This window comes from Dasypus novemcinctus, chromosome 4, assembly GCF_030445035.2.
Source record: "Dasypus novemcinctus isolate mDasNov1 chromosome 4, mDasNov1.1.hap2, whole genome shotgun sequence".
NCBI lineage: Eukaryota > Metazoa > Chordata > Mammalia > Cingulata > Dasypodidae > Dasypus > Dasypus novemcinctus.
Genome location: NC_080676.1, coordinates 38,910,631 through 38,937,654, shown reverse-complemented (window position 1 = coordinate 38,937,654; position 27,024 = coordinate 38,910,631). Strand labels below are relative to the sequence as shown.

The window sequence follows — 27,024 nt, the reverse complement described above, 5'->3', positions numbered from 1 at the left end:
CTTCCCCTCCCCTCCCAGTTGTTTGCTCTCTGTGTCCATTCACTGTGTGTTCTTTTGTGACTGCTTCTATCCTTATAGCGGCACCAGGAATCTGAGTTTCTTTTTGTTGCGTCATCTTGTTGTTGTGTCAGCTCTCTGTGTGTGTGGCACCATTCTTGGGCAGGCTGCACTTTCTTCTCACTGGGCGGCTCTCCTTACGGGGCGCACTCCTTGCGCGTGGGGCTCCCCTACACGGGGGACACCCCTGCGTGGCAGGGCACTCCTTGTGCGCATCAGCACTGCACATGGGCCAGCTGCACACGGGTCAAGGAGGCCCGGGGTTTGAAACTTGGACCTGCCATGTGGTAGGCAGACGCCCTAACCACTGGGCCAAGTCCGCTTGCCAGTCCCCTCCCACCCTTAATGAGATGAAACTTAAGTGTAGGCAACTCTTGGTAAATGGCTTCCAGAGATCAGAGTATGGAAAGGAGGGAGTGGGGGGGAAATTACTGACAGTGGAGAAACTTGGCAAACACACCTTGGCCAGGTGATAAAGATTAAATCAGCAGCACTAGATCAGGTTGATAACAGGAACCTTTGCTATGATTGATGAGAATGGTAATTTACCTCTTCTTTCTTCCAATAATCCCAAACCTCAGGCTAATAATGAGAAAAACATTAGATAAACCAAAATTGAGAGAAATTTTACAAAATACCTGACCAGTACTTCCCCAAACTGTCAGGGTCATGGAAAACAAGGAAAAGTCCAAGAAATTTTCATAGTCTAGAGGAGGCTAAGAGAGTGACTAAATATAATGTGGCATTCTGGAGGAGATCCTGGGACAAAAGAGAAAGGACATCAGGAAAAAAATTAATAAAATCTGAGTAAAATATGGAGTTTAGTGAATAGTAATGTACCCATATTGGTTTTTAGGTTATGACAAAATGTAATGTAAGGTCTTAACGATAGAGAAAATTGGGCAAGTGATGTGTGGGGACTCTCTGTACTATGTTCACTACTTTTCTGTAAATCTAAAACTAGTCTAAAATAGAAAGTTTATTTAAATACAAAAAAAGCAATCAATAAAATGCTACCTAAAGCTATATAAATAATACCCAATATTAATTTTAAGAAAGCTCTATCTTGTAATTTTACTTGTTTTGATATTTTATTTCTATTTCTTGAGTTTGGAAGATGCTGCCAAAATTGAATGGAGGAAAAAGAAGTTGGTAAATTAACATTTATTGAACACTGTTGTTTATTAGGCACTTCACTAAACTTTGATCTGTTGAATCCTTTCAAACCCCAAGAATCCATTTTATAGAGGAGGAAACTGAGGCTGAGAGTTTAGGAAACATCTCAAGGTCTCAAATTTACTAAATACATAGCAGAAGTGGAGATAGAAATGAGAGGATGGGGTGTGGCAATTACGTAGGGTTAAAGGATGCAAGGAAAGGAGGGAAGGGCAGGTCAAGATTCCCTTAGCACGTGACAATTTTACTAAAGATGGGAGTGTTTACTGGCTGGGTGCTCCCAAGAGACTAATAAGGATTTTTGGCTGCACGACTTGCAGCTAATAGGGTTAAGGTCTGTGACAGTGAAGACTGAAAGCATTTGAGACCATTCTCTGGTTTCTGACTGGAATTATATTCAGCTGTGTAATGATTTCACTCCCTATGTTTGATTGACAAAAGCCTTTTCTGTGGAATCATGCTAATGAAAGTTTTCTTATAGATTTATATGACAAACTTCAAAACCACTGGACATTTTTGCATTTTGGTTCCCATAAGTGAAGATCCACGCCTGTGTTAGCTAATAGGCCTTTGACGCATACCACTGATGCTTACTTCACAGTGATCCATGTGCTTTACACACGTGACACAGAGAATGTGTATGTGTTTCTGTGAAATTTTCCTTCTGCAGAGTTCTTTCCCTGACTTCCCAGTTGTTATAGGGAAGGGATCTTTGCTTAAGCAGCCTCTCAGCCTTTCACCCTTTTCTGTATCATCCCCTGGCTAATAGGCACTTTAGTCAAAGAAGTTGCTTGATTGTTGTAAAAAATGTCACTACTGAGGTACACAGGAAAACAAATGTTTCTTTTGTTCTTTGTTTTGTCAAAGCATGATATGTACTTATAGCCAGAAAATGTCTCTTCATCCTATGTGGTTAACACTCTATTCCATCATAAATTGTTTTCTTCCAGTGTCAGCCCATCAGAAGATAAAAATTTGGATAAGAAGTATAAAGAAAGAACTATTTGTAAGAAAATAACACCTACACTTTACAATGGTGGAGTTCTACAAAAATCATTCAGTAAGTAACCATTGTTGATAGATTTTTATAATAGTATTATTTTATAGATTGGTATGATTAAGACAAATAGCTGTATTTGTATACTATATATATATAGTATACTATATATGTAAAAAAAGTGCAACATATATATATGCACTTTTTTTTACAACCTGATGTTAAGGTTCATGATCTCCATTTTACAAAGAGGAAAGTGAGGCTCAGAGACATTAAGGGACTTTTCCAAGGCTGCACAGCACAGAAATGACAAAGTCTGCCAAGGCAGAAGTTTAAGGTCTAAGCAAGAAAACATGTGTAAAGTGCTTACTATAGTTCCCAAAATAGAAATGGCACCACAATGTTAATTCTTTCCCCTAAGTGTTTAAGAGAAGGGGAGGAATAAAAATTATCTTTGCTCTTAGGAAGCCCAAACCACTCAGAATTAGTCTAGTGTTTGGTTGACCAGAAAAGGATTATGAAAAATGTAATTGAAACAAAGGATTGGCTATCATACTGAAGTGTAGCATTCAGAAACTTATGTGAGAATCATTCTCAAATTTCCATCGTATCAGGAGAATATTTCACTCATATGCAAATCTTTATCAACGTATATCCAGGGGCAACTGTGCTCCCACAGAGATATGTTGATTTTAGAACTTCTGAAGAAACTTTGCTTTCAAAAGGGGCACAATTTCTTGCTACCAATCAATATACCTGTATAAACTCATTTTTTGAGAGTGTTTTTGCCAAGATTACATGAAATGCTATTACATGAAATGTATTTTCTGTAGAGCTTGGCATATTGTAGTAGCTTGATATATCATCATCATCATCATCATCATCATTATCATTACTTAACTTGGGGCACAACCTTTGGAGTTAAATATACTTAAATTTAAATCCATGATCTGCCCTTTATCAGCTGGATAAACTCAGGCAAATTACTAAGGCATTCTGAACCTGTTTCTTCCTCTGTCAGATGGCTGTCATGATACCTTACAGGCTGTGAAATTCCTTCTTTGCCTTACATGGCACATTGATTGGTTCTCACCGTGTGGTCCCTTGTTAGAAATGCAAATTCTAGTGCTTCACTCCAGCCAAACTAAGTCAGAAACTGAGAAGTGATACCAAGCAATCTAGGTTTCCATGAGCTCTCCAGGGGATTCTGATGCATGCTGAAGTTTGAGAACCATAGACATAGCACGGGACTGTTTCCTAGCAGGTGCTGAATATGTATGTTTCCTGTTCCTAGGTACTGAGGCCACCGTGATGACAAAAGCACAGTTCCTACCTTCACAGACCCAACAAGCAAACATAAATATCAAACCGCATTTTGAATTAAGCTTTTGTAGATTTCTATTCCATTATCCATTTATCACATGAAGCAAAATGAAAACTTTTTCATTTTGTCCAGGACTTTGCTTTTAAGAACATGATTAAAATAACTTCCTATCATCTCATTGTGCATATAAATATAGTATGGTTTAGCCAAAGGAAAAAGCTCCTGAAAATTCAAAATTTTAGATGTTTTGTTAAATAACATTTAAAAAAATAGATTCCATTTCACAAAGGATACAATTTTCTTGTAGCTAAAAGAGACTGGAGCTTTTCCAAAACTGCAAAATACTCAATTTCAAGTGAAAATAGCAAAAGAATACAAAATAAAAAAATAAATAAATGGGAAGCCTTGAGTTCTTTTTGGTCCTTTTGAATAAAAAGGAGTGTGGCGTTCTCTTGAACAGCTGTGTTTATAGGGTTTGCTGATCACTGCAGCTGTACCAATTGAGTAACAGGAAGGTTAAATTTTAAAACCTTAACTTTCCTTGGAAATGTGCTAGCTTCTTCCGAAGAATTAATGATACTGTGTTTTCCTCCTATCCTCCCTGGAACCTGCTGTTGTGAAGGCGCATTTAGGTCATTAAACATTGGCGCCCTGAAGGAGCTGCCTGAAGTGAATAAACCTGCTTTTCTTCTTGAGAAATACTTTAGGGAAGAGCCAGAGGAAGAAAGTCCCCCAATTCCGGAGCTGCCATCACTTTCTGAAAGTAAGTCCTCAGCCATCAGGTACCCTCCTCATCTAACCCCATGAGGCTCCACTAATTCCAAAATAAAGTAGAAAAGCAGGACAGTAGCAAGGGCTTGCCTTGTAGGTTGCAGTGAAATGAAGTGTGGTATGACTGTTAAGATTTATTGCTTGCTGCAGATTTGTGCTTTCAGAAAGGACAGCCAATGGGCTGGAACACATGAAAGATCTTTTTATTTTGTAGCTTTTCTGAAGTCAGGGTGTCATGAACAGGTATCATGAATCTGCCATGGATGAGAACCCCTGCCCCTAAATAACCTTAATTTTCAAAACTGATGCCAGAGAGAGACACATAATAAGACCACTTTAGAACAGGATCTCTGACAAACTGAATTTGTTCTTTTCATGTGAAACACTATAAATAGAGGCTACTTAAAGTGTATTGTCTTGGAGGCTTCCAGCTGCAGTGCTAGGCTAATATGATGATAAGATGGACAAGAAAGCTGAACTTAGAAAATATCAGGGAATGATCTCTGGAGCTTTGGAAACAAAATGTGCAAAAGGGATGCTCTATTTTTCAGACTGTTATAGGATTCTGAGCTTCTATGAATTTGGAGAATAATTTCTGGACAAAAATCCTACCTGCAAATAAGGGCCTTTTGGGAGCACAGGGCAAAACCTGATTCTCAGCGAAGCACTCAAAAAGCATATGGACACTATGGGGAACTCATATAAAATAATTAATGAAAAGTGCAATTTTCAACTTGTAACAAGTCAAAAGATCAGAAATACACTCAAGCCATCTGAAATTTATGATTTCTAAATTTTTCGCATCTTCTGAGAAAGAAGTTGAACATCATCGTTGAGGAATAATAACCCTTATGGGAGGGAAATATTTCTTTATGTCCACACTTATGGAGATTTAGCCTTCTTCCTGTTGCATGGTCACCTATGGAAAGGAAGAACAGCTGGTCAACATTTTTTTAAAAAATTCTACTTATAAGTAAGGTACAGCTGTAATTTCTCATCCCCCTAATTTCCAGTGCAATTATTATATTAACAGCTTCCTTTACCTGTCCTGAGTTTCTATTTTCTGAATTTATAATCATTTGATTATTCTTGTGAGGTTTCTTGTGAAGTCTATGGTTTCTGCTCATTTCTCTTAAAATTGTGAAGGCACAAACATTCAGTGCATCTGATAGAGTTTTTAGTCTATCATCCTATCATTTTCCCCCAGGGTGATTCTTCTTTAAGAATGAATATGGGGAGTACTTCTCTTGCCCTTGTAAGGTGCAGACAGACTAGAGGAGATTCTGGGGAACAGAAGGTAAGAAAACATCCAGAGAGCGAGGACAAAGTTGTGAAGTTAGTCCAGACATAGGACTTGCACAGAAGAGAAAACCAAGATGGAGCAAGAAGTCGGAACTGAGGCAAATTTAACAGGCCACAGGGCATACCTAGGAGCTGGAGAGCAAGAAGTGGGAGAGAGGCAGGTACACAGTGAGAAAAGCAAAGCTGCGGTCACCCCTCGGGCTGAAGTGTGGTTTGCTGGCCTGGCAGGGGAGCAGCCGCAGTAGGCCAAGCCGCTGCCCCCATAATAGGGTGGCTGGTCGGACTCACCGCCACCCCTGAAGGGAGCTCGGCATGGGCGCAGAGTGCCCTCGGGTCTCCCCTTCTCAGCAGCCATGCTTCCGCGGCCGCCCCTCCTCCCGGATAGCGCCACACGATGCCTTATGAGGCAACACCCTTCTTCTTCTTTCTCCCTGCGCAGGCGCAGGGCGGAAAATTCCAGTCTGCCTCCCCCCTACAGCAGCAACAGCCAGGCACAAGGCGGGAAACTCAAGTCTGCCCTCCACCCCAGCAACAGCAGCCACCAATCCCTAAACCCTGCCACTTCCCCCAGCAACAGCAGCCACCAATCCCTAAACCCTGCCACTTCCCCCAGCAACAGCAACAGCCAATCCCTAATCACCACCCCTCCCCCGTCCAGTACCTCCCACTGACCTTTCTCTGGCAACCAATCAGAGCAGGGCGTGGCTTCGACCAATCAGCCTTCCCCAGCCCCTATAAAACTGTTGCCTCTCCCTCGATAAAGTTGGACTTGCGTGTTTACCTTGTCTCCGCGGTAGTTCTTCTGCTGTGCGCCCTCCAGTCCTGAGAGCCCCCGACAAGGGCCTGGCCTCCCTTGTCCCCAGTTTGTCGCCTGCTTCTCCGGGCGACCCCCTCGTCGCCGGCTTCGCTGGGTGACCCCGTCAGCCAAACCGCACAACCCCTGTGAGACCGACCCCTCGTCTGCTGCCGGACTGACCCCTCGTCCCAAGTGGGACCGACCCCTCGTCCCAAGCTGGACCGACCCCTCGTCCCAAGCTGGACCGACCCCTCGTCCGCAGCCAGACCCCACCTCTACCGACCGAGCAAGCCGCCGCACAAAGCCTCACTTCAGCGGTCAGAGCCCCTGCTCAAGTGAGAATCCTTTTATATTTTGCAGCAAGAGGAATCCACAAATGAATTGTCCTTATGGGCAACCAGGGAGAATATCTATTGAGAGAGATGGGTGTGACTGGCTGGAAATATCTAGAACACTCTATTACATTCTCTTGAGGAAAATTTTTTTCCTGGATTTCTTCATATGAATTTAAAAAAATAATTTCCTCACAATTTTTAAAGGATGTTCTTTTTCTCTGCTCTTCTTCCTTTGCAGTTTCCTTGCTGCCTTCTCTGAAAGTGCAAATATATCCTTCTTTAAAAAGGCTCACTAACTTGTGAGAGAGACAGATGCAAATTGGTGAGAACAGAATGCATGTCATATGATAACACGAATGAAGCCAGATTAATTCTGGCTGTGGCATAGGAAATAATTTGCAGAGAAAGGATTACATCTGAGCTGGGTAGGAATTCAGAGGATGGGTAGGAGTTCAGAAGATGAAGGAGCAGGAAAGGCCAAGGAAATATGTGAAGGGAGGCACCTCAGGGATGAAAATAGGGCAGAAGTCCAAATGATTTCAAGATGGCTTCAGTGGGTGACTTCAGATGGTAAGACAACTGAGTGACACATGTAAATGGAGAGAACGTAATGAATTGAGTTTGGGATGTGTTGAGTTTGAGGTATTGGTGTGCCATTTGGAAGTAAAGGTCTAGAGAATGGGAGGGGACTGTAACATATTCTGCTTAATAACACAGAGTCTTTGGCAAACAGATCCTGAAATACTGTTTGCTCTTTTATGTATCCAGCCTTTCCTAAGGTAGATGTTGAATGCCTTCTGTGTGCTAGTCCCTGTGCTGGGTGCAGGAGATTCAGAGATGGAGTGGATTGGATTCAGAGATCTTATCAAAGATCTGTGGTATAGTTGGAGAAATAGACAGATAAAGAAGCAAAAAATTATAATGTTTGCCAATAAAGTCTATGACAAAGATAAACACTGAACGCTGTGGGAGCACATGGCGCTTTAGAGACGGTTTTTAAAGAAAACTAGATTATACCTGAGCTGGATGTTAAAAGTCAAGTTGATATTAGCTAGGCAAGAAAAGAGGGGATGATATTTCTGGCAAATGAATAATAACATAAATGTAAGTATACTGTGTTATAGGTAACATGGTGTGCTAAGGGGGCTCTATGTATTTCCAAATGGCTGAATTCTTTAAGAGGCATGATGAGAATTAAGGCTAGACGGGTAGATGGGAGCCAGTGAAGAGAGCACCTTGTATACTATTGTTAGAGGGTTTGGCAAGATCTTCCCTGTTCAAATTGTGTTTCCTCTGCAGCCCATTCTTGTGCTGATTTCTAAAACCAGCCATCTTTTCAGGAGGATGCTGCTGAAATGAAAAATTGTTATTATTTTAAAAAATCACTTTTATTCAGTGCTGGTTATTACTTCGAAGACTCTTGTGGAAGATATTTGTTCTTCTTTCCTAGTTTTCTTCTCCTAGAACCACTGTTGAGCATTGTTCATCCTTACTAATGCACTTAGAGTAATTTTTTGTTTTATTCCAGCCAAGTGTCTGATACATGTATGTATTTTATCTTTAACTTACGCTATCCTGTAGAGCACTTACCATAGTCAGTTGCTAATAAAAAGTAATTAAAATAAATGTATTATATGTTTGAACACAGTTAAAAGGGGGAATGTTAGGTTGTATACATGGTAATAGAATAAAAATTTTAAAAAATCTGTGATACCGCAAAACATAGTGAATCCTAAATTAAACCATGGACTATAGTTAATAGTATAATTATAAAAACGTGCTTTCATCAGTTATAACAAAGGTACCACACCAATTATGTAAGATGTTAAAAATAAGTTGTACATGGAAATCCTGTATTTTATGCATGATTGTTCTGTAAACTCACAATTCTCTAATAAATAAGGTCTCAATTACTAATATATTCCTATCTATGCTATCATTACAGAGTCTACCTTAAGTCTGCATTGGCTTTTACACATGTCCTTGCATTTTCCATAATTATGTACAAAGTTATTGGCAGTTGTACATTGAGAAGCACTTTACCAGACTTATTTTCAAGGTTCTAAAGTATCACTTTGGAGCTTGGGACAGATTTCAAACACTTAATAATCCCTGGGTGACTTTTTAGTATTACCTACTGGATTTTTTTTTTTTTTAAGATTTATTTATTTTTATTTCTCTCCCCGTCCCCCCAGTTGTCTGTTCTCTGTGTCTATTTGCTGTGTCGTCTTTTTTGTCCGCTTCTGTTGTTGTCAGCGGCACAGGAATCTGTGTTTCTTTTTGTTGGGACATCTTGTTGTGTCAGCTCTCCGTGTGGGCGGCGCCATTCCTGGGCAGGCTGAACTTTCTTTCGCTCTGGGCGGCTCTCCTTACGGGTGCACTCCTTGCGCGTGGGGCTCCCCTACGCGGGGGACACCCCTGCGTGGCAGGGCACTCCTTGCACGCATCAGCACTGCGCATGGGCCAGCTCCACACGGGTCAAGGAGGCCCGGGGTTTGAACCGCGGACTTCCCATGTGGTACACGGACACCAACCACTGGGCCAAATCCGCTTCCCTACCTACTGGATTTTTAATGTCCTTTGTATTCTTTTTCTTTTTGTTTCAACTTGAAACATCTTTTACATTCTCTCCTTGCTTCCCAGTTGTTCCCAATGGGTTTTCGATTAGCTTGAAGCTCCTCTTTGAAAAATACTGTATTCAAAAACTGGACACTACCTAGAACTGGCTCTGGGTCAGGTTTTGCCATAAATTTCCTAGGACCCATTCTCACTGTATCTGTAAAATCTTTAAAACTGCCAGGGGAGAAAAAAATGTGGCATTAGTGATACCACAGGTGATCTGGCTTTTTGCTCATTCAAGGACGAAATGCACTGGACTATTAAGAAGATACTTTTATTTAGGCTGTTGCATAAGGAAAACATCTTTAATGAGTATGTTCTCAAAGAAAAGGAAGGCAATCTGGTCTTTTAAAGAGCCAAGTAAATAAACAAGGGAGTTATCCTTAAAAAAATTTTTTTAAGTAATTTTATTAATATGTATTCACCTACCATACAATCTATCCAAAATGTGTACACAGTGGCTTTTGGTATAATCACAATTATCACCTCAATCAATATTAGACAATTTCCATTACCATAAAGAAAAACCTTTCACCTCTTTGTAGTCACCTCTCAATCCCTCTATTCTTTTCCTGCCATAATATCTGCTAATCTAATTCCAGTTCTCTGTTTATATTTACAATTTTATAAATGGGGTCAAACAATATGCACTTCTTTTTGTCTGGTTTCTGTCACTTAGGATAATTCTTTTGCTGGGGGCATCGTGAGAAAGAACAGAGAGGGTCATATCTCAAAATACACAAGAGTAAGGAGGTCCTCTGTGGTTGACTGTTTCCAGAATCTGGAAGGTTGGGGGGTTTCTTAACTGGCTCCTCTTCTTTCTGGGAGCACAGGGCTCAGGTAAAGTCCAACATTACCAGTGCCTCCCTTTGTTCAAAATAAATAAATGTCACTCATCTCTAAACAACTCAGAGCTGATCATAAACCTCCTGATCTTGAGAAAGCAGGATCTAAGAAACTCCCTTTTGGGGGCTCTTGCTGGTGTTACAATATTGGTCAAACATTGTTCAGTCTGCCAAAGGGCTGCCGATGCAAAGTCCCAGAAAGGGGTTGGCTTTTACAAAGGGAATTTATTTGGAGTAAAATCTCATAGCTCCTAGGCTGTCAAAAGTCTAAATTGAGGCACCACAGGAGGTGCTTTCTCACCAAAGTTAGCGTCAGCTACCACATGAAAAAGCAATATAGCCGCTGGTCTCTGCTGAGGCCTTTCCTTTCTGCAGCAGTAGGCAAAGCTGGCATAGGGCTTGTCTCTTACTGGGTGTCCTCTCTCTTCTCTCTCAGGGCCTCAGTTCTTTGAGCCTTTTGGGGGCTTCTCTCTTTGCAGGTCAGCTGTGGGTGAATCCTCTCTCATGTGGCAGGGTAAAATGTGGTGGCTTCCTTTTCCTGTGTCTGTGTCTCTCTGTGTTTCTGTCTATTTATATCAGACCCAGCAGGAGGAGGAGACTCACCCTGAGTCTTACCTACTTGCATAGTTCAATCAAAAGCCCTAAATTGATCTTTTCAAGTAATCTAATAAAAGGACCTTCAACCAAATTAATGCAATCAAAGGGTAATATACCCACAGGAATAGATTCATTTAAAAACATAATCTTTCTCTTTTGGGGACTCCTAAAATAATCTCAAACTGCCACACCTATGTTGAAAGGTGGTGGAAAAGGTCAGTTGTAGAGTCCATCCAGTTAAGGATCTGGATAGTCAGGTTTTAGTTCTTGGTGACAGTATTAGATGGGAAGAAGAAATAAGAAATAGCGGAAAAGTTAGTTTGGAGGGTTGTAGCTAGAAATTGAAGGAAACCGAAAGAATAAAACATTTGTTAAGGGTTGACAATTTGTGCAAGGTAACAGGTTCCAGTCCAATTCACAGATAGGTATCCAACCTGTTTTGCCACAAATGGTGGGGAATCAGTTCAAAATTTACCAGACAAGAGAGTTTACACATTCATCAGTAACTTACAATTTATGAAGAGGGACAATATATTTCAAAAACAATGAACTCAGCCAGAATCTGACAATCCCAGAAGGATGTGCTAGAGACAATGTATGGTTTTCCATTGAAACACAAAATTTCTCTCCATAGCTCTTAAACTATAGATGTAAAATATACATATGTGCTTTTAGTAAAATCTAGTTCAGCTTTAGAATATATTCTTAGATCTAGTACTAGTAAAGAAAAAAATCACTGATATTATATAAAAGCTCTTAGTTGAACAAATAATTAAAACACAGGAAGAAAACATCTATATATGTATTATTTTCAAGAAGTAAGATTACTACACGTGCATACCTCAGTAGAGTTAGATAAAGATCCAGAATAAGTACCAAACTCAGAGGCATTTTAAAGTAGAAATTCTTCCTTTTATTCCATCTTTGTTTCCAAGATAACACCAAGTCATCCTGAAAGTCATGCAAACATATGCATACATCCCACAATCGAGGTTCTACAAAACAGAAGTCGTTAATATATGAAAAATATTTTTAAAAGGTTCAACAAGGCCCACCACCATCTTTTAAGAGTCATATAAACTTTATTCAAGTATTTTGATCAATCGTCACCACTCTCTGTCACCAACACTGGCTAGTGGCTGAAAATTTATGACAGACTGGCAATACCAATCTAGACTCTAGATTTAAGAATTAGAATCTTGACATCAAAATATAATCAGTAGTGGAGCAGATGGAGCTCAGTGGTTGAGTGCCTGCTTTGCAAGTATGAGGTCCCAGGCTCAATCTGGGGACCTCCTAAAAAATTGTAATCAATGGCTAATGCCATAGGCATCATCTGGGATTTTGTGAGAAAGGCAAAATCTTAGCTCCACCCCACCCCCACCCCCACCCCCACCCAGACCTACTGGATGAGAATTTGCATTTCAACAAGATTCCCAGGTGATTCTTATAAATGTTATAGTTTAAGAGGCACTGGTCCAGGGGATTCAGAATAGGATGGAGGATGAGAGCCATAAAGAAGTTTTGTAGACTACTCTTAAAGAATAACAGCAGCTGGTCACTGCAGTGTTGTATTTACATACTGCCATTTACCTTCTTGCCAGGCTGTTACTTTGAGGGTTGCACCATTGTTCATCTGATATATGTAGTTACCAATCAGGTCTCAAGGAAAGGATCAGAAGATAAAAGATTAACCAACTTCACTATATTAAAATCATGAAATCATTGTAATGAGTGGAATCTTGGATAGCTTCATGGCCACCATATCTTTCATTTTCATTACTTTTAAAACACATCTTTGCTTATCATTATAGCAAATCTTGTCAGGCAACCAACCATAAAGTGGAATGATGAATGTTTAAAAGTCATGTTTTCCCAGGTTGAAAATAGTGCATATACATGGTTACCAATAACACTAGATGTTTGATTTTTATTATCTGGGATTGGGATAAAGGGTATAATCGTTATAGGACATGGAGAGCCATCCTTTTACCACAACTATAGAGCCCCGAGGTCTCTGGAATGCAGGAATTCCAAAGTTTAAGGAGTGAGCTTGTTCCTTGTCATGCCTAAAGTTTCCTTCATTCATTTGTTCATTCATTCAACAAAAATAGTTTTTCAGCACCTTTCATGTACCAGACATAAAACTAGATGCTATAAATATATGGTATGCAAGAGCAGACAAGGTCTTTGCTGACAATGAATTTATTACCTGGGGTGAGGGATATACAATAAATACTAAATAAGTAAAAGAACAAGATAAGTTTTGATAGTGATTTTAATAAGAGCTTTGAAGAAAATATCAAGATAATGTGACAGGGCATGACTAAGGCGCTATGTTAGTGAAGATCTCTCTAACATTTGAACTGAATCCTGAGAGGTAAGAAGGAATTAGTCGCACAAAGATCTGAGGGAGAGGAACCAGAAATATAAAGCCCACTAAAGTGGGAACAAGGCTGTCATCTTCCAGGGACAGGGATGTCAGAGTAGATTAGTAGGAAATTAGGTTGGAGGGATCAAGGGTCAGATTCTGTGGGACCCTGTAGCCTTGCAAAGAATTTGGGTTTATTCCAAGTGTGAAGAGAAGTCTTTGGAGAGTTTTAAGAAGAGATGTGAATCAATGAGTACATATCTAGTGGCTTTTGCTAGCAGATGGGAACATCTCTCCAAGATTCCGACTAAATTGTCAAGTACATAGGCAGGATGTTTGAGGCTTGAGAATCCTGTGGTAGCACTTATGTGGGTATTTAAGAATGCTATAGGATTAGCTAGGTATTAAAATAAACAAATTTTCTTGACCAGGGGTATGCAACAGACTCCAGCCACAAACCACAGGAACCTTGTCAAACCAGTCTGGTTGTCCTAAAGAGGAGCACATCACCCTTCTCAGTTGTTTGTGGCAAACAGTATACTTCATGGACAGTGGTTCAGTCAGAGTCCAAACATTGAAACAGAACTATTAGGACCATTAAATAAGAGATTATTACCATAAATTAAGAGATTTGTTACAAGAAATTGGCTTATAAGAATATGAGAGCTGGCTGAGCTAGTTCAAAATCTATAGGGCAGATTTAGGAAGGAAAGATCATGGGCAGCCTAAAACACAGGCATGGGCAGGAGCTGTGATCCCTAGGTGGAATTGCCTCTCTCTCTGAGGGAAACCCCACTCTGGCTTTTAAGTCCTTCCAACTCACCCTGATAATCATGGCTAATCTCCCTTGTTGAAAGTCAGCTGATTAGGGGATTTACTTATGTCTGCAAAATCACTTCATTCACTTCAACTGCAATATCTAGATTAGTGTTTGACCAAAATAAGTGGGAACCATAGCCTACCTAAGTTAATATATCAAAAAAGGCATCAAAATTAAAGACATTCTTTTATAATCTTTACAAAGTTAAATAAATGACTAATGCTTCCTTACATGTATGATAATCCAAGGCAGATGTACTCATATCATCAAATTAAAAGTTTATGCCGTTAATCTAAGAGAAATTGTTACTATGAATAGGGAGAGTAATTGATTACCATTATCCATTTAGAAGGTGCTAGGTTAATTACATATTTTTTTGCCACAAAAATGAGATGTATGATGAAATCAATGAAAGTTAAATTTTACGGCCCCTCAGTTACAAAGACCCCTGTGACTATTAGGTGTCATTAGGAGTTGTAGAGTGTTCTAGGTGAAGACGTAAACCTCGTTGCAAGCAGGAATTATTTTTGTGCAAGTATTTTGGGTCCTTTTCCTAAAAGAGATCTTAGAAGAAAAAGACCTGGCTCTATTAGGTCCAGTGATTTGTTGATATTCATTTTCTTATTCTAAGTAAATAGTCACTTTTATAACTAATATTATATTTGTAACTTTATGTTCTTTTTCAAGAAAGCTCCCCAAATTGTAAGCTTTAGTCTTATGAACAGGAATCCACTGCTACATGTGAACTTTTTAACACCTGTTTTTTTTTTCTTATTGTTTGTTTGTTTTTAACTTAACTTGTGAGTCTACATTTGTTAAGTTATAATATCAATATTCAGCAACCCTCATGCTCAGGAAATCTTATATTTAATCAGAATTCTTTTATTTTAATTATTTTTATAAATTTTATTTAAATTTATTTTTTAAAGCTTTAGCTTACATAAATTTTACATCAAAAAAATATATATATATAAGAGATTCCCATATAGTCCACCCCCTCCCACTTTCCCACATAACATCCTTCATTAGCATGGTACATTTGTTAGAATTGATTAACACGTATTGAAGCATTGCACTAGGCAAGTACTATAGTTTACATTAAAGTTACACTTGCCCCCCCACGATTTTATAGGTTTTCACAGAATGTATAATGGCCTATATCCATTATTGCAATGCCATGCAGACAAGTTCAATGTCCCAAAAACGTCACCATGTTGCACCTATTCTTCCCTCTCCTTCCCCTCAGAAACTTTGGTGCCCATTGCCTTTGTATCAATTATACAAATTCTTCCACTGTTAGAATAATCATAAGTCTACTTTAGCCCATAGTTGTTTTCCATATTTATGTGTGTTCATTCCTCAATCTTGGTGATTTGGGATGGTGATGTCTACCCTCTCTCCAATTGAGAGAAGGCTTAGGTCCATGGGGCAGATGGATGGAACTGTATTCTTTGTAGTTACAAACACTTTCCACTTTCTGGTATGGGCATTGTCCATCATCATCCTTTTGTTAATTTTCCTGGATGAGTCCAATGATCTGGAGAGTAGGTGTTGCAACTCTGCTGAGATTCAGGGCTCAACCAGCCTATGAACAGACTGAATATTTAAGTCTCTGGGACATACGATTAACAAGTATAGTACTAATTATAGGTTCAAATAAAAGGGGCAGAAGAGCTACATGTAGGGAAATTATAAATTAGCCTAATTGTCTTACACTGGGGAGCATAGATTCTAAAATGAGGCCCATTTACAGGGTGCTGAATTACTGAGATTATCTGCCTTGCCTATAGTGTGTAGATGTCTCTAGAGCCCTCAGGAGTTCTGCTGTTTGAGGCACTGTTTACTGTGGCAGTCAATGAGATCCTGCTGAGATGTGCATAAGCATAACCTCTGGAATGACCTCCTGACTCACTTTGAAGTCTCTTAGCCATTAAAAAACTCATTTGTATTTAATATTTCCCCTTTTTGCTAAGGTGTTTTCCAGATTCACTGCTAGTCAGTGCTTGGTAATAATTCTTTGGTGCCAGGGAGGCTCATCCCAGGGAATCAAGTCCCACACTGGGGAGAAGGTAGTGTGTTTATATGCTGAGTTGGGCTTAGAGAGAGGTCACATTTAAGCAACAAGGAGGCTTTCAGGAGATAACTGTTATGCAAAATATAATACTAGGCTAAGTTTCAATTTCACCAGAAAAGGTTCATAATCACAACCATCCATATCAGGGGCCTGGTATAATGGTCTGTCCTCCTTTGCTTGGCACTGTCCATATATTCTGGATTCTTGCTGCTATATTAGAGAATGTAGCAGTATCCCAGGATGGAAATTCAATATTCTATCAGTTATTTTGTGGGACTCCACCCACTGAGAGAATACCCTATGACCACTTGAACATATTCATATGCCAGAGAGGCATGCCCCAGTGCTACACATCCCCCATCACCAACACCCTGTACCAGTGATCCTCCCCTGCCAGAGTTGTGATCCTTCTGTGATCCAAAACCTCTCCAAAACCAAAGCCAAAAAAATAATAAGAAATAAAACAATAATTAAAAATAGCAAAATAATAAAACAAAAAATAAAATAAAAAATAATAAAAAAGTAAAAACAAAATAAATAATTTTTTCATTGTGTCTTTCATTGCTGTAAGATCTGTTATCTTTTAAGTACAGTGACAATTTATTCCGTATTTTCCCTCAGTGTCTTGTTGTGTCTTATTTTTTTTTTTTTTTACTTTATCTTTAAGGAAGCTTTAGGTTACATAAAAATCACATAGAAAATATAGAGGATTCCCATATACCTAAACCCCTCCCCCTTTCCCACTCTCCCCCATTAATAACATTTTACATGCAGATGGTATATTTGTTAAAATTGATGCACAAATAGGAAACACTTCTAGTAACCATGGTCAATGGTTTGCATTATGTTTTACATTTTGCGCGTATACTTCTATAAATTTTGACAAAATTTAAAATGGTCTGTATCCATCATTGAAAGTTCATGCAGAACAATTCCAATGCCTTGAAAACACCCTATGTTCCTTCTATTCTTCCCTCCCCCTCCCCGTGGAATCTATGGTAACCACTAAGTTTCAATTTTTGAAGGATAAGGTTCATAGTTACATGAAATAATATTGAGGGTTGACATACTGGTCTGTTTTCTTTTATTAGGCACTGCATATGTACTTTGCTCAAGAGGTTCTTGCCCTTCTATTTGAGAACATGACAGGACTCCCCAGGATGGGAGTTTAACATTTTCTTGTTTATTGTGTCAGTCTCCACCCACTGAGATAACACACTATAGCAGGAACATTTTCATGTTCCATGGAAGCCAGCCCCAGGTATGTCCTATCCTGCATATCCCCCACCCCTGATGCCCTAGGGTACCAGTAATCCTCCCCTGCCAGTATCTGTCAAAAGAACATTCCTACCATTGCAGTTTTAACCCCAAACCTGCAAATCCCCAGAGTTCACCCGCTCCTTCCTCCAACCCTCCCTCCCAGTTCCATGGACAGTCCACCCCAAGCCCTCCTCCTACTCCCCCTCACGTTTCTGCCCCCTTGAGCCCAATCACATCATTACACCATTATCACCCCCATGCACTACCCAACCACCCATATCATTTTGCCCATATTGAACATTGGCTTACCACCCTCTATTCCCTTTCTGTCTCCTGATAACCTATCTGCCAGGCTCTAGCTCTGTGAGTCTGCTCACTAGTTTGTGAGTCTGCTTAAGTCATATCATTACCTATGTATGACTTAATTTATATCAATAGCCATCTTTTTTTTTTTTAGATTTATTTATTTTATTTATTTCTCTCCCCTTCCCCCCTCCCCCACAGTTGTCTGTTCTCTATGTCTGTTTGCTGCGTGTTCTTCTTTGTCCGCTTCTGTTGTTGTCAGAGGCACGGGAATCTGTGTTTCTTTTTGTTGTGTCATCTTGTGTCAGCTCTCTGTGTTTGCGGCACCATTCCTGGGCAGGCTGAACTTTCTTTTGTGCTGGGCAGCTCTCCTTACGGGGTGCACTCCTTGTGTGTGGGGCTCCCCTATGCGGGGGACACCCCTGCATGGCATGGCACTCCTTGAGCGCATCAGCACTGCGCATGGGCCAGCCCCACATGGGTCAAGGAGGCCCAGAGTTTGAACCGTGGACCTCCCATGTGGTAGACAGACGCCCCATTCACTGGGCCAAGTCCGCTTCCCCATAGCCATCTATTTTTGATGGCTCAAAAATTTCAGTCATCCACCAGAGATAGTCTCTCTAAAGCTCTTACAAGAATTTATCAGTTGGTTATTGGCTTAATTGCCCTGAAACCTAGTCAATTACAAAGAAAATTCCTCATCCAGTTGAGAAACAAATCTCAGTAAAACAGCTATCGCTTACTTCAGAAGTAACATTCTGGCTTCTACAGTCTATCTCTGGAGAGCTTTAAGCATTCAGAATTCTCTGTAATTCTGAAATGCTAATCTACAGTCCTGTGGGACAAGATCAACTGCTAATGTACAGAAATCCACACTGTCTTGTACAGCTGGTTTTAAGCAAATGGAAAGTTGTTTTTCATTTGTAGCTTCACTTAACAGCTAGCTCCAGTTTTATTCTTTTTTTGTCTTATTGCTAAAATATAGAAAACATTCAGACAGTCAAAATATTAGAATACATAAAAAATTTATCCTGTGAGAAGTTGCCCTCCCTCTCATGTCCCCCATCTGTTCAGTTCACACTCACCCATTCCTGGTAACCACTCTTACTTTTCTAGTATATCATTTCAAGGTTTTTGCATGTATTTATGACTTTAGATTGTGCACCCCTGCTTTCTTGTAGTTTTCATTTGCCTGGTATTCTTTTCCTATCATTTTATTTCCAAGTATTATCCAAATCACTTTTATTTAGATGTGGGCTGGATTTTGCTCCTTGATCCAATAAAAAGCTCATTTTTTTTAAAATCAGGAAATTTGAGCACATTTAAGTTTATTGATATGGTAGACAGATCTGATTTTGCTTTCTTCATACTATTTTATGCTGTTTTTTTTTTAAAAAATATGTATTTAAAATTTTCACTATCTGGTCTGCATTTTTTTGCTTTGTTTCGTTTAGAGTGGTAGTAGTATGTTTAGACTAGTGGTTACCTTTATAATCATATGTTCATAGGATCCTCCAAGTCCTCTATTTCTTCAGGAAAATGAGTATTAGATTGATGCCATGCGTGATGATAAAACTAGAGTGTTTTCTCATTTCTTTTCTCCTCTTCCACCACACAATTTGACTTAATAATATAATCTTTCCTTGTGTTTACTTTCATTTTGTTAAATGTGCTTCTAGTTCTATAACCTTTGTCTCTTAGCTATTATGAACTCATCTCAAATAGAGCTTGTTTTACCTTCTCCTAATTTTTGTTAATTGTGTAATTTCTACATTGTTAGTCATGTAGTATTTACCTTCTAGTCTATTATCCTGAACTCCACATTGTTTTAATATTAGTTCTACCTTTAAGTATACTCAATATTCACCACCAAGTCTTTTTCCAAATTTTCCCCAATCACTTCTCAGTTTATCTTTCAGTAATTTCCTCTATTTTCAGGTTTAAATATGAGAAACAGCTTCAATGTATATAATATCCTTAGATCAAATGTTCTTTCCTTGATTATCCCATAAGTGTTGCTCTACCGTTTTCTGGTAATGATCATTGCTTTAAAGATATCTAATGCAAACAGATATTTTTCTCCTTTTAAGTGACTTGATCAAATTTTTTTTTTTTAGGAGGTACTGGTGATTGAACCGAAGACCTTGTACATGGGATGCAGGCTCTCAACCACTGAGCTATACCCACTCCCCAAAGAAAGTTGCTTTTTTAATTTGTTTGTTTTTATTTTTAGGAAGTTCTGGGCATCAAACCCAGGACCTTGTACATGGGAAGCAAGTGCTCAACCACTTGAGTTATATCTGCTCCCCGTGACTTGATCATTGTTTTTGGCTGCCAAATTTTTCTCTCTACCTTTAAAGTTTAAGAACTTTCCAGGGTATGCCTTGGTTTTGACTATTCTGAGTCAAATATTACTGGCACACATTGTGTTCTTTCAATATATGTCTTGTTGTCTTTCATTTGAGGAAAGTTTTAATGTATAAATTATACCATCAAATATTTGTTCGCTTTTTTTTTTTTTAAAGATTTATTTTTATTTATTTAATTCCCCTCCCCTCCCCCGGTTGTCTGTTTTCTGTGTCTCCTTGCTGCGTCTTGTTTCTTGTTTCTTTGTCCGCTTCTGTTGTCTTCAGCGGCACGGGAAGTGTGGGCGGCGCCATTCCTCGGCAGGCTGCTCCCTCCTTCGCGCTGGGCGGCTCTCCTTATGGGTGCACTCCTTGCGCGTGGGGCTCCCCTACGCGCGGGACCCCCTGCGTGGGGCGGCACTCCTTGCGCGCATCAGCACTGCTCATGGGCCAGCTCCACACGGGTCAAGGAGGCCCGGGGTTTGAACTGCGGACCTCCCATGTGGTAGACGGACGCCCTAACCACTGGGCCAAAGTCCGTTTCCCTATTTGTTAGCTTTGATCTTTCTTAAGGACTCACTGAAATGAGGAGTTTCTTGGATCTCTTATTTCTGTCTTCAACATCTATCATTTTTCTCTCTAATGCTTTCTCTTTTTCATTTTGCACTTTATATATATATGTGTGTATATATATATATATATATATATATATGTATTTTATTCCTATGCTCAGGGTTTTCTATTTTGTTACCACACAGTCTAGTCTCCCTTGTGACATGTTTTTCTTTTCTTTCCCTGAGTTCTGTCAGCTCACATTTTATCACCTCTCTTCCCTGAGTTCTTTCACTTCTGCTTTGTGATCTTGCTTCATAGAGGCAATCACCTTTTTAGGTTATTCTTGTTCAGTTTATAGCAAAATGCTTGCAGACAATGTTATCTGTGTAATGGCAATATTTTTCTGTGTGTGGTCCATTTATTGATTAGTGTTTTTTTTATTTTGTTTTACATGAGGTTTTACTATCGTATGCATTTCCATGTTACAGTTTTTAGCTTTCCTTCTAGTAATTTACATGACCTTAGACTTTCCTTTTCCAACCATTGTCCTACCCATACAATGACACTACTAGTTACACCATAATATACTTTAACCATTTCTATTTATTCCAAAGATTTACAAACAACCTTTTTAACAATTCTGCACAGTTTAACCATCAGGTTTCCATTCTCTACCCTCTTATTTCCTGGTGACTTATACTCTAATTATTAACTCCATGAGTTTACACCGTATAATTTAGTTCATAATAATGCAATCATACAGTATTCATCCTTTTGTGTCTGGCTTGTTTCATTCAACATAATGTTCTCCAGGTTCATCCATGTTGTCATATGCTTCACGACTTCATTTCTTCTCATTGCTGCATAATATTCCATTGTGTGTATACACCACAATTTCTCTATTCATTCATCAGGTAATGGACACCTGGACTGTCTCCAACTTTTGACAACAACCCAGGTGTCCATCAACTGATGAACCCAACATTACTGTTTTGGGGTGTAGTACTCTATAGATGTCTGTAGGTCTGGTTCATTTATCATAATATTCTATCTCTCTGTTTATTTATCCTCTGTCCAGGTGTTCTATCAAATTCTAAGAGTGGTGTAATGAAGTCTCCAACTATTACTGTAGAGATATCTATTTCTCCCTTCAGTTTTGCCAGTGTATGCCTCATGTATCTTGGGGCATACAGTGTGTGCCTCATGTATCTTGGGGCATAAATATTTAGAATAGTCATTTCTTCTTGGTGAATTGTATATTAATATATAATAAAACTTCTTCATCCCTTATAAAAATTTTGCATTTGAAATCTGTTTTGTCCAATATTAATATCACTATTCTGGCTCTTTTTTGGTTACTATTTGCATGGAAAATCTTTTTCCAATCTTTCACTTTTAACCTGGTTGTGTCCTTATATCTGAGATGGGTCACTTGTAAACAACATATAGTTGGCTCATATTTTTTTATCCATTCTATCAGTCTATGCCTTTTGATTGAGAGGTACAATCTATTAACATTCTATGTTACTACTGTAAAGGCATTACTTACTTCACCCATTTTGTCCTTTGGCTCTCTGTTTTCATATCATTCTATCATCTGTCTTTTTATCCTTTAGTTTATCCTTCCTAATAATCTTCATTTCTAAACTCTTCTCTACATCTCTCACCCTTATTTTTCCCTTTCAGGCTGTAGTACACCCTTGAGTATCTCTTAAAAATCTGGTCTTTTGGTAACATATTCCATCAGGTTTTGTTTATCTGTGAAGACTTTGAGTTCACCCTCATTGTTGAAGGACAGTTTTGCCAGATACGGATTTCTTGGTGGGCAGTTTTTCTCTTTCAGTACCTTAAATAAATCATAGCACTCTCTTTTCACTTCCATGTTTTTGATGAGAGGTCAGCACAATTTTTTTTTTTAAAGATTTATTTATTTTTATTTATTTCTCTCCCCCTCCCCCGCCCATTGTCTGCTCTCTGTTTCCACTCATTGCATGTTCTTTGTCTGCTTCTGTTGTTATCAGCAGCATGGGAATCTGTGTTTCTTTTTGTTGCATCATCTTGCTGTGTCAGCTCTCTCTGTGTGCGGGTGCCATTTCTGAGCAGGCTGCACTTTCTTTCACGCTGGGCTGCTCTCCTTACGGGGCGCACTCCTTGTGCGTGGGGCTCCCCTACACGGGGACACCCCTGCGTGGGACAGCACTCCTGGTGCGCATCAGCACTGCATGTGGGCCAGCTCATCACATGGGTCAGGAGGCTCTGGGGATTGAACTGCAGACCTCCCACGTAGTAGACGGATGCCCTAACCACTGGGCCAAGTCCACTTCCCCAGCACAATCTTAATCGAGTTTCTCTTGCATGTGATGCTTTGCTTTTTTCTTGTTGCTTTCAGAATTTCTATTTTTTTTTAAAGATTCATTTTTAAAAATTTTTTATTTCTCTCCCCTTCCCTCCTCCACCCCTGTTGTCTGCTCTCTGTGTCCATTCGCTGTGCGTTCTTCTGTGACCACTTCTATCCTTATCAGCGGTACCGGTGGGAATCTGTGTTTCTTTTTGTTGTGTCATCTTGTTGTGTCAGTTCCCCGTGTGTGCGGCGCCATTCCTGGGCAGGCTGCACTTTCTTTTGTGCTGGGTGGCTTTCCTTATGGGGTGCACTCCTTGCGCATGGGGCTCCCCTATGTGGGACCTACGTGGCACGGTACTCCTTGCGCACATCGACACTGCCCATGGGCCAGCTCCACACGGGTCAAGGAGGCCCGGGGTTTGAACTGTGGACCTCCCATGTGGTAGGCATGGGCATGCCCTATCCAGACATTTTAAAGTCTATGTCTTTAAAATTGCTCAATTTCAGTTTCCAAAATCACACCAGGGACTCACTAGTAGGGCTCACATTTTCTTCCACGGATTGGATACAGAGAGCACAGTGAACCTTTTTTGCAAATTCCAGGCTGGCCAGCAGATGGTGCTTGTCAGCATACTTTTCCACAGATGTTTCAGTCTAGGATTTCCTGTGTTCCGGTGTTGAATCTCCTACTGCCCAAATTCACTGAAGGAAAGGCCCCCAACTCCCCCTCCCTTTTTCTTTGAAACATCTGACAGGGAGGAAGATGTCTGTTCCCCTCTCAGTTGGCTGCAGTGAGCCAGATGTTTTGCACCATGTTAATATCTTGGGGGTGGGGGAGGGGAGCCCTTCCAGGTCACCATGAGGTCTTGGTAACTCATATTTGTCACTTAGGCTTCTTCATCTGTCTCTCACCCTCCTGGAGTTGTGTAGCCCTGTCCTGGTCTGCCAGGACCCTTGGACAGCTTTTGGCCATTTCTCCATTGTTTTTGTGAAAGCATTCAGCTCTGCCTATTAGTCTGTTGCTATCTTCCCACAACCCCCCATTTATTGATTAGTCTTGATGCTTTTATCCATTTTTTAGTTTTAGTTTTTGTTTGTTTTTTTTTTTTTTGCTTATATTTGCATCCATGCAGGGCCCATTCCCTTAATTCCTCCATTAATTAAATAATGTTAAGGAGTTGGATTTTCCTTGTATCTGAAATTTACAATAAATTCTTCTGTGAACACTTGGGATTTGAAATCATGGTAGCTGTGACATTTTGTGACATTCTGGATTTGGTGAATACCAAGAGATTATGTTTTAAACTAATCCATTGCTGTGCATATGAGACCCTTTGCTTGCATTAGATTTGGTTAAGGGACCTTGATTTGATCATTTTTGATTTGACTACATTAGTGAGCATAAGACAGGTTGGGTCTCTGACCTCTTGCAGGGCCTTTTATAAATAGAGACACAGTGGAAGAGACACTGAGAAAAGGGAAGTTACCATTTTGATCCTGCCATGTGTGAGAAAGGAGAAAGTAGAGACATGACTCCAGATTCACCTACAACTGCAGAAAAGCAGAGAAGCCCTAAGAGGCTGAGAGAGGTCCCAGATTTTGGAATCAGCAGAGCACGGAAGCATGGAAAGGGGTCTGCTAGGGGCTGGGCCCTCAGAGCAGCTCAAGGCAGAGGAGATGAGCCCTGCCATACACCTGATCCTGGCAGGATGCCAGCATTACCAGTAGCTAATTTTGGTGAGAGATAATCTCTGATAATGGCTTGATTTGGACATTTCACAGCCTTGGTACTGTAAGATTTTACCCCAAACAAAATTCCCATTATAAAAGTCAAGCAATTTCTGTTCCTTTGCATAGGCAGCCTTTTGGCAAAGCAAGACAGTGGACTTCAATGTTTTACAACAGAAACAGCCTGCTTCTTTGCAAAAATGGTTTGTGTATGCAATTATTTATGTAGCCCTGCCTCCACTGATTTTCTGAAACAAACCAGGTGGAGAACAGCTTCTGCTCCTAGCCCTGTTCTCATTTTGCATCCATAGCTATAAACTCAGGATAAAACAGAACAAGCCTCTCACCTTCAGGGAGTGTCAGTCCACTAGCACTCTCAGATACTCCTGCTGTTGGCCTTCTCATCCCTCTGCATCCTTACCACTTTTTCTGGTTTAGCTTCTGCCCAAGTCTCTGCAGTTTGACTGTCCTTCTTTACATTTTGTAAGGTTCAGATTACAACTATTTTTGGGTACTCCTGTAGGTGGGATTTGGTTCCAAGTTTATTTCCCCAGATTGTCCTGCTTATCTTTGTATAATTTCCAAGGGAAAGAAGGCAATGGTAAAGATATTTACTTATGCAGTCATGTTTATCCTGAAGGTGGAGAGTTGGTTTTTTTTTTCAAATAAAAATTTATGAAGATGTCACTATACTATGAAATCATTTCATATTTACTTAAGTTTCTTTGTTTCACATTCTTTGGCTTAGAATGTGCAATCTCCCTCAGTCCAGCTCCAATCTCTCATTCCTCTTTACTTTCCTTCATTTGTCTTATGTTTCCATAGCTTTTGATTCTCCATACTTTTATTCATTTTGTTTCCCCTATTTGACATTTCTTTCTCCCTCTGACAATTCCCAACCTCGATTGTCCTTATCGCCAATATCCTACCTAGACTCCAAGGGCTATCTCAAAAAGTGCCTAATTCTTGAAACTTTTATTCTCATCTCTGCATATTCTTATAATCTCTTTATACATCTAAGGGCAATTTACATGGCTCATATTCTCCTAGAACTATATATCATGTTGTATATGATATTTTGGTTATGTGAGTACAGCTCTTACTTTCTACCAGTTGGAAGAAAACCTGTGACTTAGTCATATTTATGTCCCATTTATGCCGGAGCACAGAACATTGTGCATGATATACCTTCAATAAACATTTGTTGAAATGCTAAAATTAAGCAAAAAACCCAAATTATCTTTTTGAAAGCATAGTATAATTTCCTTCTGCTTCTCATCGATGCACAATATAACTACCCATGGAGACAATTTGGCTCTTTTTTTTTCTTTTCTGAAACCACAGATCCCTGCAGATCAAAGTATCTTATAAGGATATGATTGCAGATGCATTTGTTTAGTCATGCAGACAGTCAAACTGTGTTTTGATTATTTTAATTGTCTTATTTCAATACAGAATAATTTGTTCTTGGCTTTTTATGAGTCCTTGATAGCTGTAATGTAGATTAAAGAATAAAAATGGAAATACGAGTTCTTTAGCCCTTTGTTTTTAAGTGGTGGATCTCTGTTGTGATATAAATGCATTAATAAAATGAACTCTATTAAAATTTAGTTTTTAAATTTAAATTGAAGTAAAAGGAATGGCAGAAACTTAAAGACAATTTTCCCAAATATTCCCTTGTTTTTAGAAATAGATTTTTAGATAAGTAAAGTCTATCTAAAATTCTGTATCTTCCCACTGTTTAATTTAATTGAATCTCTTGCCAAATATAATTTTCATGCCATTTTCTTAATCATTTTGCAGCTTTGAAAGCTGTATTTGATGAGAAAAGCATCTTCCCCAAAGAAATTCTGGATCGTGAACGAAGAAACAAACAATTATGTCAGGAAACAAGTAGTGAAGTGAAGATAAAAAGAAATAAGAAGCAATTATAATTGAAAGAAAAATATTTCATTGTAACGAGAAGTGCAAAAAGGAAAAAAAAAAGAATTTTGCTCCTTTCTTTTACATCATATTTGAACTTCAAGAAGTTTAGTTTTCTGATAATATTTTATCCTGCTTTTATTCATCACCTTTCATTTTCTCTATATACTTGGTAAAAGAAATATTAGATTTAAAAGGGGGCAATATCAGTTGGTATTTATCTATTCCAAAATGTTCTCGTCTAAAAAATTTACAATTCAAGAAGAAACTATTCTAACCAGTTGCACATTTGATTGCTTCTATAGGCAAGCACTTTGGTCAATTTTAATTGTAAAATCTACATTTAAATTAAATATGGAAAATCCTGGCACAGTGAATATGTACAAACTTGAATAATAAAATGATTTCCACTTATTATACTTTCTAGTATTTTTAATAGTTTAATTGTAAAATTGACAGATTTGTCAATAGTAGTCTTTCTCATC

At 39.2% G+C, this 27,024-nt stretch overlaps 1 protein-coding gene across 9 annotated transcripts in view; it reads left to right on the top strand.

Annotated features, from left to right (window-relative positions):
* WDR49 (WD repeat domain 49) overlaps window positions 1-26,958 on the top strand; it is a 146,542-nt gene extending 119,584 nt beyond the window's left edge. For 6 of the 9 annotated variants that reach the window (XM_071214593.1, XM_058295238.2, XM_058295235.2 and 3 more), the window contains 3 exons: window positions 2,184-2,293; window positions 4,177-4,317; window positions 26,420-26,958. In XM_071214593.1, the coding sequence (XP_071070694.1) occupies window positions 2,184-2,293; window positions 4,177-4,317; window positions 26,420-26,550 (382 nt within the window). In that variant the 3' untranslated portion in view covers window positions 26,551-26,958. Of the gene's footprint in view, window positions 1-2,183; window positions 2,294-4,176; window positions 4,318-6,066; window positions 8,678-26,419 lie in introns of those variants that run through there. The other 3 variants (XM_071214594.1, XM_058295239.2, XM_058295236.2) reach the window with 1 other exon arrangement.
* The last annotated feature ends 66 nt before the right edge of the window (window positions 26,959-27,024 follow it).